This window comes from Oreochromis niloticus, linkage group LG3, assembly GCF_001858045.2.
Source record: "Oreochromis niloticus isolate F11D_XX linkage group LG3, O_niloticus_UMD_NMBU, whole genome shotgun sequence".
In the NCBI taxonomy this organism is placed as follows: Eukaryota; Metazoa; Chordata; class Actinopteri; order Cichliformes; family Cichlidae; genus Oreochromis; species Oreochromis niloticus.
In genome coordinates, this window is record NC_031967.2 from 77,631,768 (window position 1) to 77,646,059 (window position 14,292).

At 44.9% G+C, this 14,292-nt stretch overlaps 1 protein-coding gene and 1 long non-coding RNA gene across 2 annotated transcripts; one reads left to right on the forward strand and one right to left on the reverse strand.

Annotated features, from left to right (window-relative positions):
* Window positions 1-7,865: 7,865 nt before the first annotated feature.
* Window positions 7,866-9,058, reverse strand: LOC109200031 (uncharacterized). Its single transcript, XM_019355406.2, has 2 exons — window positions 8,646-9,058; window positions 7,866-8,407 (listed from the first exon to the last, which is right to left on the reverse strand). Exons 1-2 carry the CDS (start codon window positions 9,019-9,021, stop codon window positions 8,052-8,054), a joined length of 732 nt encoding a protein of 243 aa, XP_019210951.1. The 5' UTR covers window positions 9,022-9,058; the 3' UTR covers window positions 7,866-8,051.
* A 1,337-nt stretch (window positions 9,059-10,395) lies between these two features.
* Window positions 10,396-12,709, forward strand: LOC109200034 (uncharacterized). Its single transcript, XR_002060257.2, has 2 exons — window positions 10,396-10,533; window positions 12,285-12,709. It is a non-coding gene; the product is annotated as an uncharacterized LOC109200034 (long non-coding RNA).
* Window positions 12,710-14,292: the final 1,583 nt, after the last annotated feature.

A 14,292-nucleotide genomic window follows, 5' to 3' on the forward strand; every position in this document is an offset into this window, starting at 1 on the left:
AGTAAGGCTGCTTGTGGAATTAAATCATTAAAAGATTCATAAAAACACAAAGATGCTTCATTTCCAGCTGTGATGGAGTTTAATTCATTAATGAGAATTTAAAATGAATGCTGCAGTGTATCCTCTGCTAAAGGAGGTAATGGAGGAATCATTGCACCTGTTTCTTAAGCGCTTGGAGAATCCAAACAAGTGTTCATGTATGGATATTACACATAACATGGTCTGATATGTGTGTATGTGTGTGTTTTTTCTAAAAGTTTATCTTTCTGTCTATGTCATGTAATGCTCTGTATTTAATAAAGTAAATATTATGATTCAGACAGCAGCATAAGACACTTTCAGTTTTTGAGTGTTTTTAATTGTTGCATTTTTGGCATCACCTATTTCAATGTTGTAAATGAGTCATCAAAATACACCAAAATAAGACATCAAAATAAACTGTTCAGTTAAAAAATGTATTTGTCATGGACATAAGTATAAATGAAATCAGCAGTGTCTTGTAATTGCTACACAGAGCTCTTCATACGTATTGGAAAATCAGTCTTTTTTTGTGCCTGTGTGCCTTAAAGAGATTTATGTGTACTAATATAAGCACATGGCAACAAACTGTTTTTTATTATGCATACAGTGAAACTTACCCTAATCCTTTGGTGGAAAAAAAGTATGAAGATTTTTAATGTGTAATGAAAGGGGAAAAAGGAGATTTTCAATTAGAATGACCTGAAATTTCTTTTTTTTGTAAGTAATTTATCTGCTATTGAATGTGAGCGGTCCTGCTTGAGCCACGGTTAGTTTCAGTTTTGCAAAAGTGATTATAAAAGCTGTTTGCTGCTGTTGTTTGGCTCATATAACCATAATCGCTCAGGTATCCTGCTGAACCAGAGATAAGAATATGCCGCTCGCTCTCCTGAGCTTTGCTCCAAGCAACCGATGGTGACAAATCAAACAGTCGCTGATCATCTTACTAATAATAACCTTAACTAACCTTTAAAGCACATTTTGAGAACAGTCTTGCATATACCTTTGGTAAGCCTTTATTATTATCAGGTACAATAAATCAGTAACACAATGAATAAAACAGGCTTCAAGTGTACTACATAAAATTATATAGAGATTTTGTTTGTTTTTACTTTTGACTCTGACTGACCAAAGTGAATTTTAAACCAAGCAACCTAAAATGTAAGTCCAGTGGATGCTGTTCCAGCTAGCATCTCCCCCTCCCACTGTATGTGTTATACAGTCTCAGGCTTTTTGTAAATGGGCATCTGTTCATGATGTCATGTTGGCTGTGGTATACTCCCAGACTCCTGCCTCTTTGGATCTGGTGCTCAGGGCCTGTTCCTGTCACGATCAAAGCCTCTGTGCTGGCCTTTAAGCTGGCCTGTCCAACATTAATCAGCATCAGCCAGGCTCAGAAATCTTTTGAGCCTGGCTGATAGAGGTGTGCTGTCCGAGATGATGTCTGCCTTCATCTAAACTGTTTCTAAACTTTATCTAGATGTTTCCTTGCTGCATTGAGCTTATGAGGGACAGATGTTTTGAAACACTGCTCCACGGTGTGGTTAAAAACACCCACATCACCTGACCATGAATGATTGAGGTCTTTGGTGTGTTTCACCTTTTTGACAGGTGCCAGGATTCCCATTTTGACGCACCTGTCATTTGTGCTGGAGCTTCTAATCAGTGAATTACTGCTTGAATACTACTGTTTCAATGCCCGACTATAACTGGCCCAGAGATCAACCCGTCACCCTTTGCTCTGTTTTTTTTTTTTTTTTTTTTTTTAGCAAAGACAACAAAGTTTAAAGTTAAATCAGCAGTGGAGGTGTTGTTGCCGTTCTGTTTTAGTCTGTGCTTCACAATAGCTATAACAACTCTGTGGTTGTCATGGCTCCCATTTCTGGTGAAACTAAGTCAACAGAAACCGAAACATTTAATACATGACAAAAATCTAAACCTGCAGGCAGCTCCAGGTCCTGCACAGTATCTTATATCTTATATAGATAACAAATAGATCGATCGATGTGCTCCAGCACAGTGGGCTGATCACTTCACTGCCATACACAAAAAAAACTTTGGTTCAGCACAGCTCCTGTCTAAATTTAAGAGAACCTAGCATCTTTAAGCCTTAAAGTGCACTTTCATTGTTAATGTAGCGACTTCCACAGTCGTTAGAGGCCGGGGACTGAGCCTGCCTATTTGCCTGACACGCTGTCAACTTTACTCAATAATGCGAGAGGTGGAATTGCTTGCTTGTATATTAAAGCGCTTTGAGAGTTTACAGAGTAATGTGATGAGCTCCCGATTCAGACTCTTAAAACATCACAGGCTCTAATGCAACAAGGGAAAACTCGTCGTGCAGCGGTCAACAAAAACTACGGCTACCCAGTAGAAAACAGACAGAGCTGTGAGAGTGAAGATATGAAGATATTACACAAATTAAACATATTTACATGTAGAATGAAAACAACCTTGTAGCTTGTCTGTCTAAATTAGTACAAGTACAATGAGACTCATGAAGGAGGCTGAGATTACATAATTGTTGTTGGAGCTGAAAAAGAAGAAAACTGTTAGAAAACACATCAGATCCACATCTATTTATGTTAGAGCGCTCTCTAGTGGAATTTGGTTTGATATGACAGACTTTAAATCAACATAATAAAAATCAACTTTCTGTGCTCTGTGAACAGATTTAAAACTCAATTACTTATGTGGTAACCTGGAAAAACGCCAGGAAAACTTGATATTAAATCCAAATATTCTGAAAATATGTCAATAATTGTGATTTGTGTTTTAAAAATGTCTCAGACAGAGGCATTTTTCATTTTCCATCTGCTCATAATTTATGGCGAATTCTTTATTCATAAATTAAAACTTAACAACAAGAAACTTCAATTTAAAATCTTCATCAACCAGAGAGCTTTGAGCACAACTCCAAATCTGCAACAGACAACATTTTTTAATTTATATACAACTTCTTCTGTGGATTTAGAAAATACATGTCTATTAATTATTTAATATCTTTGTCCCTCTCCGTGAATCGCTACCTTATCGTGGTGGAGGGGTTTGTGTGTCACAGGGATCCCAGGGGCTATGTTGTCTGGGGGCTTTTGCCCCCTGGTAGGGTCTCCCATGGCAAATTGGTCCTGGGTGAGGGACCAGACAAAGAGCGATTCAGAAGACCCGTATGAAAAGAACATCGAGGGAACAGTTTACCCTGCCCGGGATAGGGTTACCGGGGCCCCGCCCTGGAGCCAGGCCCGGGAGGGTGCCTGAGGGCGAGCGTCTGGTGGCCGGGCCTTAGTCCATGGGGCCCGGCCGGGCACAGCCCGAAGAGGAGACATGGGCCCATCCTCCCGCAGGCCCACCACCCGCAGGAGGCGCCATAGGGGTCGGGTGCAATGTGTGTCGGGCGGCGGCCAGGAGCGGAGGCCCTGGCGGACCGATCCCCGGCTGCCAAGACTGGCAATAGGGACATGGAATGTCACCTCTCTGGTGGGGAAGGAGCCTGAGTTAGTGCGTGAGGTTGAGAAGTACCGGCTAGATATAGTCGGGCTCACCTCTACGCATGGCTTGGGCTCTGGAACTAGTCTCCTGGAGAGGGCTGGACTCTGTCTCAGTCTGGAGTTGCCCCTGGTGAGAGGCGGCGGGCTGGGGTGGGTATTCTAATATCCCCCCGGCTTGCTGCCGGTACGTTGGGGTTTTTCCCGGTGGATGAGAGGGTTTGTTCCCTGCGCCTCAGGGTCGGGGAACGGGTCCTGACTGTCATCTGCGCTTATGCGCCGAGTGGCAGTTCAGAGTACCCAGCCTTCTTAGAGTCCCTGGGGGGGGGTGCTGGAAGGTGCCCCACCTGGAGACTCTGTTGTCCTACTGGGAGACTTCAATGCTCACGTGGGTAACGACAGCGAGACCTGGAGGGGCGTGATTGGGAGGAACGGCCTCCCTGATCTGAACCCGAGTGGTGTTTTGTTATTGGACTTCTGTGCAAATCACAGTTTGGCCATAACGAACACCTTGTTCGAACATAAGAGCGTCCATAAGTGCACGTGGCACCAGGATGCTCTAGGCCGCAGGTCGATGATCGATTTTGTAATCGTATCACCAGACCTGCGACCATATGTTCTGGACACTCGGGTAAAGAGAGGGGCTGAGCTGTCAACTGATCACCACCTGGTGGTGAGTTGGATCAGGTGGCGGGGGAGGACGCTGGACAGACCCGGTGCACCTAAACGCGTAGTGAGGGTGTGCTGGGAACGTCTAGCAGAGGCCCCAGTCCGCGAGATCTTCAACGCACACCTCCGGCAGAGCTTCAACAACATTCCGAGGGAGACTGAGGACATTGAGTCCGAATGGACCATGTTCAGCGTCTCCATTGCCGAAGCTGCTGCATTGAGCTGCGGCCGCAAGGTGGTTGGTGCCTGCCGTGGTGGTAATCCCCGAACCAAATGGTGGACACCAGAGGTGAAGGGAGCCACCAGGCTGAAGAAGGAGTCCTATCGGGCTTGGTTAGCCTGTGGGACTCCAGAGGCAGCTGACAGGTATCGACAGGCCAAGCGGAATGCGGCTCGGGCAGTGGCTGAAGCAAAAACTCGGGTGTGGGAGGAGTTCGGAGAGGCCATGGAAAAAGACTTTCGGACTGCCTCGAAGAGATTCTGGCAAACCGTCAGGCGTCTCAGGAGGGGAAAGCGGTGCTCTACCTGCACTGTGTATAGTGCTGGCGGTGCGCTGCTGACGTCGACTGAGAAAATTGTCAGACGGTGGAAGGAATACTTCGAGGACCTCCTTAATCCCACTGACACGTCTTCCGAGGAGGAAGCAGAGTCTGGGGATGAGGGGAATGACCCGCCAATTTCTGGGGTCGAGGTCACTGAGGCAGTTAAACAACTCCTCGGTGGCAGAGCCCCTGGTGTTGATGAGGTCCGCCCCGAGTTCCTGAAGGCTCTGGACGTTGTAGGGCTGTCCTGGTTGACACGCCTCTACAATGTTGCGTGGAGATCAGGGGCAGTACCCCTGGACTGGCAGACCGGGGTGGTGGTCCCCATCTTTAAGAGGGGAGACCGGAGGGTGTGTTCCAACTACAGGGGGATCACACTCCTCAGCCTCCCTGGGAAAGTCTATGCCAGGGTGCTGGAAAGGAGAGTTCGTCCGTTAGTCGAACCTCGGATACAGGAGGAACAATGCGGTTTTCGTCCTGGTCGCGGAACACTGGACCAGCTCTTTATCCTCTCGAGGATACTTGAGGGTGCATGGGAGTTTGCCCAACCAGTCTACATGTGTTTTGTGGACTTGGAGAAGGCATTCGACCGTGTCCCTCGGGGTGTCCTGTGGGCGGTGTTGCGGGAGTATGGGGTGTCTGGCCCATTGCTACGGGCCATTCGATCCCTATACAACCGTTGTAAGAGTTTGGTTCGCATTGCCGGCAATAAGTCGGACTCGTTTCCGGTGGGTGATGGGCTCCGCCAGGGCTGCCCTTTATCACCGATTCTGTTCATAATTTTTATGGACAGGATTTCTAGGCGCAGCCAAGTGGCGGAGGGCTTTCACTTCGGTGGCCTCAGAATCTCATCTCTGCTTTTTGCGGATGATGTGGTTCTGATGGCTTCATCGGGTGGGGGCCTCCAGCTCGCACTGGAACGGTTCGCAGCCGAGTGTGAAGCAGCGGGAATGAGGATCAGCACCTCCAAATCTGAGGCCATGGTTCTCAGCCGGAAAAGGGTGGAGTGCCCACTCCGGGTCGGGGATGAGTTCCTGCCCCAAGTGGAGGAGTTTAAGTATCTCGGGGTCTTGTTCGCGAGTGATGGGAGAAGGGAGCCGGAGATCGACAGACGGATTGGTGCTGCGGCTGCAGTGATGCGGACGCTGCACCGGTCCGTCGTGGTGAAGAGGGAGCTGAGTGTAAAAGCGAAGCTCTCAATTTACCGGTCGATCTACGTCCCGACCCTCACCTATGGCCACGAGCTGTGGGTAGTGACCGAAAGAACGAGATCGCGGATACAAGCGGCAGAAATGAGCTTCCTCCGAAGGGTGGCTGGCCTCTCCCTTAGAGATAGGGTGAGAAGTTCGGCCATCCGGGAGGGGCTCAGAGTAGAGCCGCTGCTCCTCCACATCGAAAGGAGCCAGTTGAGGTGGTTCGGGCATCTGACAAGGATGCCCCCTGGGCGCCTCCTGGGTGAGGTGTTCCGGGCATGTCCCACCGGGAGGAGGCCCCGGGGCAGACCCAGGACGCGCTGGAGAGATTATATCTCTCGGCTGGCCTGGGAACGCCTTGGTGTTCCCCCGGATGAGCTGGAGGAGGTGGCTGGGGAGAGGGAGGTCTGGGCTTCTCTGCTTAGGCTGCTGCCCCCGTGACCCGACCTCGGATAAAGCGGATGAGGATGGATGGATGGATGGAATATCTTTGTCTTAATGTTAACCTTACTGTTTCTGTCTCCCTTTTTTATATTGTGCAAATATTATTTCTGCTGTTTTGAGCCTCTGGTTAATATTGTAAATGTTATTTGTCTTATTGTTTTTGTTGTAAACAAACAAATAAAGAGAAATAAGTAAATATAAATAAACATTTGCAAACGTTTGCTGTTGAACTTAGCAGCTGTGATAAATGTAGTATTGCAGGAAAACCTAATGCATGAGTGCTCTGTGGTTCTGTGCGTGAAACATCTTATTTTACACTGACAGCATTAAAAATAGTCAAAATATATTTGCATCACAGGTGAGCTCTGGGCTGGAGGATTATCTATCTCTACCTACTTGAACGTAGTGAAGATGATGCAGTGGGGAGGTGTGCAGTAGTTTGCTGAATGAGACTTTTAACTACCTTTATATATGCTGTATTGAAACAGTTAAATTACAATACCACCATCCACCCACCGCAATGTAGTTGATGAGGATCAGCTTTCGTTCAAGTATCGCACCTGCATTCTCTTAAATTGACCAGCAGAGGGCGACTTGTGGTTGTGAAAAGACTTCTGAAGTGTACAGGAAGCAGCTCCCTCACTCGTGGTGGTCATTAGAAGAGTCAGAGCTGAAGATTAATCAGGATCAAACAAGATAATGTGAAAAAGGTTTAAGTGTTTATTAAAAAAAAATCTGTTTAGCTCTGTGCTCTATGTGGGAAACAGTGTCTTTATTTAAATAGAAGACCAGAAGACATCAAACTGTAAACATGCTGAACTCCTCCATTCTGCCTCCTCTGCTGTCTAACAGGCTCAAACAGGATCCAGCACAGCCTTTAAGAGCCAAACATACTTCAGCTTTTCATCCTCAGTTTTACACTTAAAGATGATACACTTTCAGCTCCTGATGAATGTTTTATTTTCTGTTCTGTAATTTAACAAATTATTCATCGCCAGCCTGAAATTTTCTTCATTTTTGTGTTTAACACAGAAAACCTAAAGCATTGTTTCTATTTCACCTTTCTGACTCACAGAGAAAAGATTCTCTGAAACTTCACTAAAGAGAATTAAATCTGTCCTCATAACGTTATTTTTTATGCTTTCCTTTAACATGCGGCCCAGAGGTTACAGGACAGTTAGAAGAACTTTAAATCACTGAAATAAGCAGGAATATTTGAATGTGACGAACACTGACCCACCATTTTGACATTTACAATTTAAAACAGTCTGATTGGGTGTGTTAATTATTGTCGCCTGACCTCCAGGTTTAACTCTGTCCTAACGTCACATCTTTTTGGGGTATTTTAAAGACTTTAAGGCCAAAAGGACGTACAACCTGCATTTGTCTTTGCTTCACTGTAGTTAACAGAACATCCAAGTAGTTAATTGGATTTTTTACATTTTTACATTTTTTACATACATAATTTGCATGTATTTCCCCCCCCCTGATTTTAAGTAAGATAGACAAAACAAGTATTTAACAATAATTGTTGGCAGTTTTATTAGAGTAACAGACAGCTCTGAGAGAATCTAAACATTTCATGTGGAGGCTGGTGTTAACTGTGGATCTCTTAGTTTTGTGCAGATAAAATGAACAAACAAAAAACAACCAGAACAGAACAGAATCCATTTCCTCTTCAGACTGCTGTCAGACATTATCTACTGCACTCTGATGTCACTCTCTGGAATCAGTCCTGCTGTTTGCTGAGGATGAAGTAGTTCATTCTCAAATGTGACATCAGGGATCCTTGTGGAGTGTTGGTGACTGTTGTTTGCTTCCGGGTCATTTCTGTCTCTGTGTTCATCAGCAGGAGATTGAGAGTTCAGAAATCTCTCAGACATTTCATTCTGTGGTTCAGTGGGAGGATGATCTGAGTCCTGACAACATGTTTTATATGTTATGTAGATTAAAACAACCACAGCAACAATTGAAAGACCAATGATGAGTCCAACAGATCCACTCTTCTCTCCTCCTGCCTCCTTCCCTCCATCCTCTGTGTGTCCTCCTGGCTGACCTGCAGGTGAGAAACAGGTGTGAGGTGTCAGCTGTCAGGTAGGTGATGAGTGAAGAACAGAACAGAATCCATTTCCTCTTCAAACTGCTGTCAGACATTATCTACTGCACTCTGATCACATCACTCAGACCAGCTGCTTTCTACAAAGTCTCATCAACAACATCTTTAGAAACAAACATCAACAACCAGGAAGCAGCTTCACCTCTGATCACACACACACTCAACTCTACTCACTCACCTGGAGGATCAACACTCAGGTAGGTGGTGTTGATGGACTTCCATGAGCTTGTTTCTCCCACGAAGACACGACACTCGTACGTTCCAGTGTCATTAGTCGTCACATCCTTCAGAATCAAAGACACGTCTCCATCCTTCATCTGTCTGTCTTCCAGATCCACTCGGTTCTTAAAAGATGGATGCTGGTTGGGTGGCTCAAAGTGAACGTCCCGGTATAAAAGCACATATTGTTCTCCCAGGTCAGCTCTGCTCCACTCAACAGCTATGAGGTTGTAGTTTGGAATCCGACATGGCAGAGTGACGCTCTTCTGTCCTGCCTTAGCTGTGATGACGGCAACGCTGAAGCGAATGAGAGTCAAGAGGAGGAGGAGCCTCATTGTTCCTTTCAAACAGATGAAGTAGAGTGATGATCATGTCTGCGAAACTCAGAGCTTTATTGAAAAAACTCTATCGCATTCGTCTACGGGCCCATGCTCCAACGTAGTCGTCTGCGGGCCCATGCTCCAACGTTGCTGATCGACTCGCCGTCGCCGTGGCGGATCATCCTGCGGTGGTGGACAACGCCGTCGCCGTGGCGAACACTACGTTCACCGTGGCTGATCAACTCGCTGTGGGGAAATAACCCCGCCGTGCCCGCGGCGGACACCGCCGTCGCCCTAGTCGTCTGCGGGCCCATACTCTAACTTGCTGATCGACTCGCCGTGCCTGTGCTGGATGAACCCCCTCCCTCGCCGTGGCAGATCAACTCGCTGTTGCGGATACCGCGGCGGTCGCGATGGCGGGCACCGCGGCGGATCATCTCGCGGTGGTGGACACCGCCCTCGCCGTGGTGATTTAACGCCGTCACTCGCCGTGGCGGATCCACTCGCCGTGGCGAATCATCTCGCCGTGGTGGACACCGCGGACACCGCGGCGGATCATCTCGCGGTGGTGGACACCGCCCTCGCCGTGGTGATTTAACGCTGTCACTCGCCGTGGCGGATCCACTCGCCGTGGCGAATCATCTCGCCGTGGTGGACACCGCGGCGGATCATCTCGCGGTGGTGGACACCGCCCTCGCCCCGGCGGACAACTTGGTGGCCGTGGCGAACACCGCGTTCGCCGTGGCTGATCAACTCGCTGTGGGGGATTAACACCGCCGTGCCCGCGGCGGAAACCGCCGTCGCCGTAGTCGTCTGCGGGCCCATACTCTAACTTGCTGATCGACTCGCGGTGCCTGTGCTGGATCAACCCCCTCCCTCGCCGTGGCAGATCAACTCGCTGTGGCGGACAAAGCGGTCGCGATGGCGGATCGCCGCGGGATCATCTCGCGGTGGTGGACACCGCCCTCGCCGTGGCGGACACCGCCCTGGCCGTGGTTATTTAACGCCGTCACTCGCCGTGGCGGATCAGCTCGCCGTAGTGGACACCGCGGCGGATCATCTCGCGGTGGTGGACACCGCCTTCGCCCCGGCGGACAACTTGGTCGCCGTGGCGAACACCGCGTTCGCCGTGGCAGATCAACTCGCTGTGACGGACAAAGCGGTCGCGATGGCGGACACCGCGGCGTATCATCTCGCCGTGGCGGACAACGTGGTCGCCGTGGCGAACACCGCGTTCGCCGTGGCTGATCAACTCGCTGTGGGGGATTAACCCCGCCGTGCCTGCGGCGAACACCGCCGTAGTCGTCCGCGGGCCCATACTCTAACTTGCTGATCGACTCGCCGTGCCTGTGCTGAATGAACCCCCTCCCTCGCTGTGGTAGATTAACATCGACTCCGAGGTCGAATGCTCGACACTGTCATGTTTCGTGCCTCTAGTGAAGTACAAGGCGAGAGGTTGAACACTGAGCAGATGGTAGTCATCCACGAACGCCGTGGTAGGGTGAAGTTTTGCTTCAGCTTGTGGCGGTAAGCAGAGACTCTTTCACGGACAGACTGCGGAAAACTTTTGGTTCAGTCTCAGCTGCTCTTTTCATATATTCTCCTGATTTTTTGCGAGTCGCTTAAATACACTTATTTAACTTTTTTTTCATTTTCCTTACTTTTCTTTCTTTTTACGTTTTTTCTTTAACCGTTCATTTTGAAACTGATTTTCATTTTAGTTTCCTTTTTGAAGGATATCTTTTCACGCTGAGTTTGCTCGTTTTGCCCTTACTTATAACTTTTTTTAGGAATGATTTTCAACATTGTTTTAGACACACTGGGCTGTTTGTGGGCTCATACCACGAACATAAACAGGGGTTTGTAGTTTTTTTTCTCCTCGTTTCACTCATTTTGTAGTTCTTTTTTTCCACTTTTTCGTCCACAGATTTCTTGCATTTATTTTTGTTTCCCTAAAAACGGTTCAAATGGTTTTCACACTGAGTGTGCTCGTTTGTCACACTTATACATTTATTTAGGAATGATTTTAAACATTATATTCTTCTCGTTTTACTCATTTGCAGTTTTTTTAAGCTTTTGTCCAAAGGTTTCTTCCTTTGATTCTGTTTACCTTCCTCATTCATTTACGCTTCGTGTTCATGGACAGTTTTTTTTTTTTTTTTTTTTTTAAGTTTAAAGAATGACAAACTTCACAGTTTAGGCGTCTGTACTTTATTGTATAAAGTGTCATACATACTACTACTACTAACAACAACAATAATAATAATAACAATAATAATGATGATTACAGCTGCGATACAATTATCCTGTGATTGCTTCACAGAAAGTGTTAATAACTTATTTGACTACAAATACAGTAGTTTACAGTTTGTAGGAAGTTGTAGGAGATAGCTCAAGTTGAAGAGAAAGTCCAGGAAGAGGAATGAAGTTTTCGTCATTTTTTTGTCAGTTTTAGTGTAATTAAAATCACATTGAGCTGTATGTGGGCTCACATCTGCTTCTGGATACAGATCTTCCTGTATTTGTTTTTTCTAGACATTAATTTCATTTTCCATGTTGTGTGTTTGTGATACAGTTTCCCCTTTTGTGGCTAAATATATCAGTAGAATAAATCCAAAGAAAATGACACTTTTTGAGGTGGAATAACTGTATATTGTGATTTAATGTTCATTTGCTGAGATTGTACAAATGGCAGTGATAGTAATATAGCCCAGTTATTCTCTGTGACATTTTTAATTTTAAAACACAAAAGCTGTTTTTGACTAACTAAAATAAATACTCTTTTGTCATCGATACAATGTTTAGTTTATCTTCAGCTGAAATTGCCATTCAAAGTGCAGAGGAGCATTATTTTGGAGCCTATCCCAGTTGTCAGGCCAGGGCAGAGCTAACATATACACAGACAATCATCCGCACTCATATTCACTGAAACCATTTTATTCCATCGATATAATAGTTTTAATTTATTCTGTTCTTTGGTTGTTTTTCTTGAAGTTCAGTTATAAAAGTATTAATATATATATAAAAAAAGATTTAGCTGTAACAACCATGAGCTACACCTTATCAGTTGACATCTCATGTGGCATTTTACTTATGTTTTCCTCTTTAACAACTGTCATTTATCTTCTAGAAAACAAAGTGAATTATGATAAATAACATGACTAATTATTCAGACAGAATGAAACCTGCACCTCAGCTCCTGAAAAATTCCAGTTTTGAATTTGAAATGTGGAAGCAAAGTTTCTGCTCTCATGTTTGCTCTGTTTTGTGTCTTGCAGAAACAGATCAGAAGTTTCTGGCACCACTTCAGGTCCTTTCTTGGAGACGAGCATAAGATGGTCATAATAATAATGTTCTTTGCTTCAGGATTCTGTGTGTTGATTTCACCCACCGCCTATTTATTAATAAGTCATTTTAATAATATTGTTGAAAACAACTCCAACTTTAAGAAAGAGGTAAGTCTAGTTTTATAGAAGAGAGAGATTCTCTCTGTCAGGTGAATATCTGCAAATATACAAACACAATAAATCTGCATCTGTAGATGACAGTCAGCAATGCAGCCGCATTTAAAAACATTAAGAACAAATTAAAGTGTGAATCAGCGACTGCTGCTGTGTGAACTTTTAATGTGACTCTTTCCTTACTTGTGTAAAATATCTGAATGATCAGTCATTACTGCTTTTCTTGAAACCTCAACACAGAAGAATAAAAAATAAATGATGTGAAATCCATCACTTTCTTGCTCTACGTCTCTTTTTTTGTCTTTCTTTAGTACAGGGTTCATGATTGCTTTATTTTCTGTAATGTGAGAACAGGGTGTGTATTACTGGGAAAGGTGATGAAAAGTTTTTAACCAATGAAAAACTGACACGCAAACACACTTATTTGTAAAATGGTTTCTGGATGCATCAGTTTCCATGAAGCACCTGAACAGGAACTTACATTCACCTGTTTGAAAGTGGAATAAGGTCCAAGAAAAGGGCACTTTTTAAAAATAGAATAAGAAGTCTACAATATTTCAAGGAATTCATTTAAGTAGCGCCGTGATTTTGATGTAATCGGTGTACTGTTTTTTAATATTGTCACTAATAAAAACTAAATATAATTTAAGATGTTTTCAAACTGCTGCCAGCTTTTGAATCTATACTGAGCCTTTCAGTGTGTTCTCCTTGTGCCTCCGTGCACTGTCTCTGACACCAAAGTTTCCTCCCAAAGTCCAAAGACAGACATGTTTGTTCCTGAGTCTGGGTCAGGGATTTGTTGAAACACCTGAAGCACCTTCTGGTACTTTCTGAGGAAAGGGCTCACCCAGTTGAACTGCGTTCCATAAACAAGTTTTTACAGGGCCTGTGCACCAGAGTGTTTGTGTGTGTCTCTTAAAATGTTCCATCAGTACTCGAGTTATTCTCACAACTGCTCCTGTCAGTCAACTCTCTGGGTTTATGAAATAGTAAAAGAGCAGAACAAATGTTAGACTGAAACCATTCAGAGCTAAAGAGCCTGTTTTATTCAGGAATCTGGAGTCAAGATGAACTCAGTAATCATCAAGTTCCAATCTCATCTATCATGTTTTTAAGTCTTTCACAGTAAGAAGCTGATAAAAAAAATAAAATCATGAGAGGGGTTTCATTAAGAAACAAACAAAGAGAGTGCTCTGCTGTACTTTGCTCTTTAACAAGGTGACGGTGGATTTTGTTTATCATTATCTTAGACACTCCCCTCAGCTGATTTTTTAATTTACATCCAAAGTATTTCATTCACAGATCCCATAAAAGTCATTTTGATTCGACACAAGATTTTTAATTTACTGTGACACAAATTTATGATCTGATGTTAAAGTGAGTTCAGCATGTTTGAGGCAGAAGATTTTCACTTGCAGCTACATCTTAATGCCAAATATATTGAAAGGTATTGTGTACTGAGAACCAACGAGTACTTTTACTTCAGGTTCTTTGAGTGTATTTTCATGCTACTGCTTTAGTAAATGATCCAAATATTACTACTTCTTTATTACACTTATAAATACGTGACCTGGACTTTTTTGGGGTGTGACCCAGGCGATGAAGAACCTCAAGTGGTCGACACGAGGCCAGAAGTCCTTCAAACATCATTTGTTTCAAAGAACCAAAAGTCATCTGATATGAGTCTCCACAGGGTTACACTGAGTGTTACAACCCCACTGTAACACAAAGTTAGCTCAGCTCCCTGACTGGTCACAAAACAGCAGAAAATGTGGACAAAGAAAAGGCAGAGAGCCCTTACCAAGCTTCCACTTAGAAATATTTT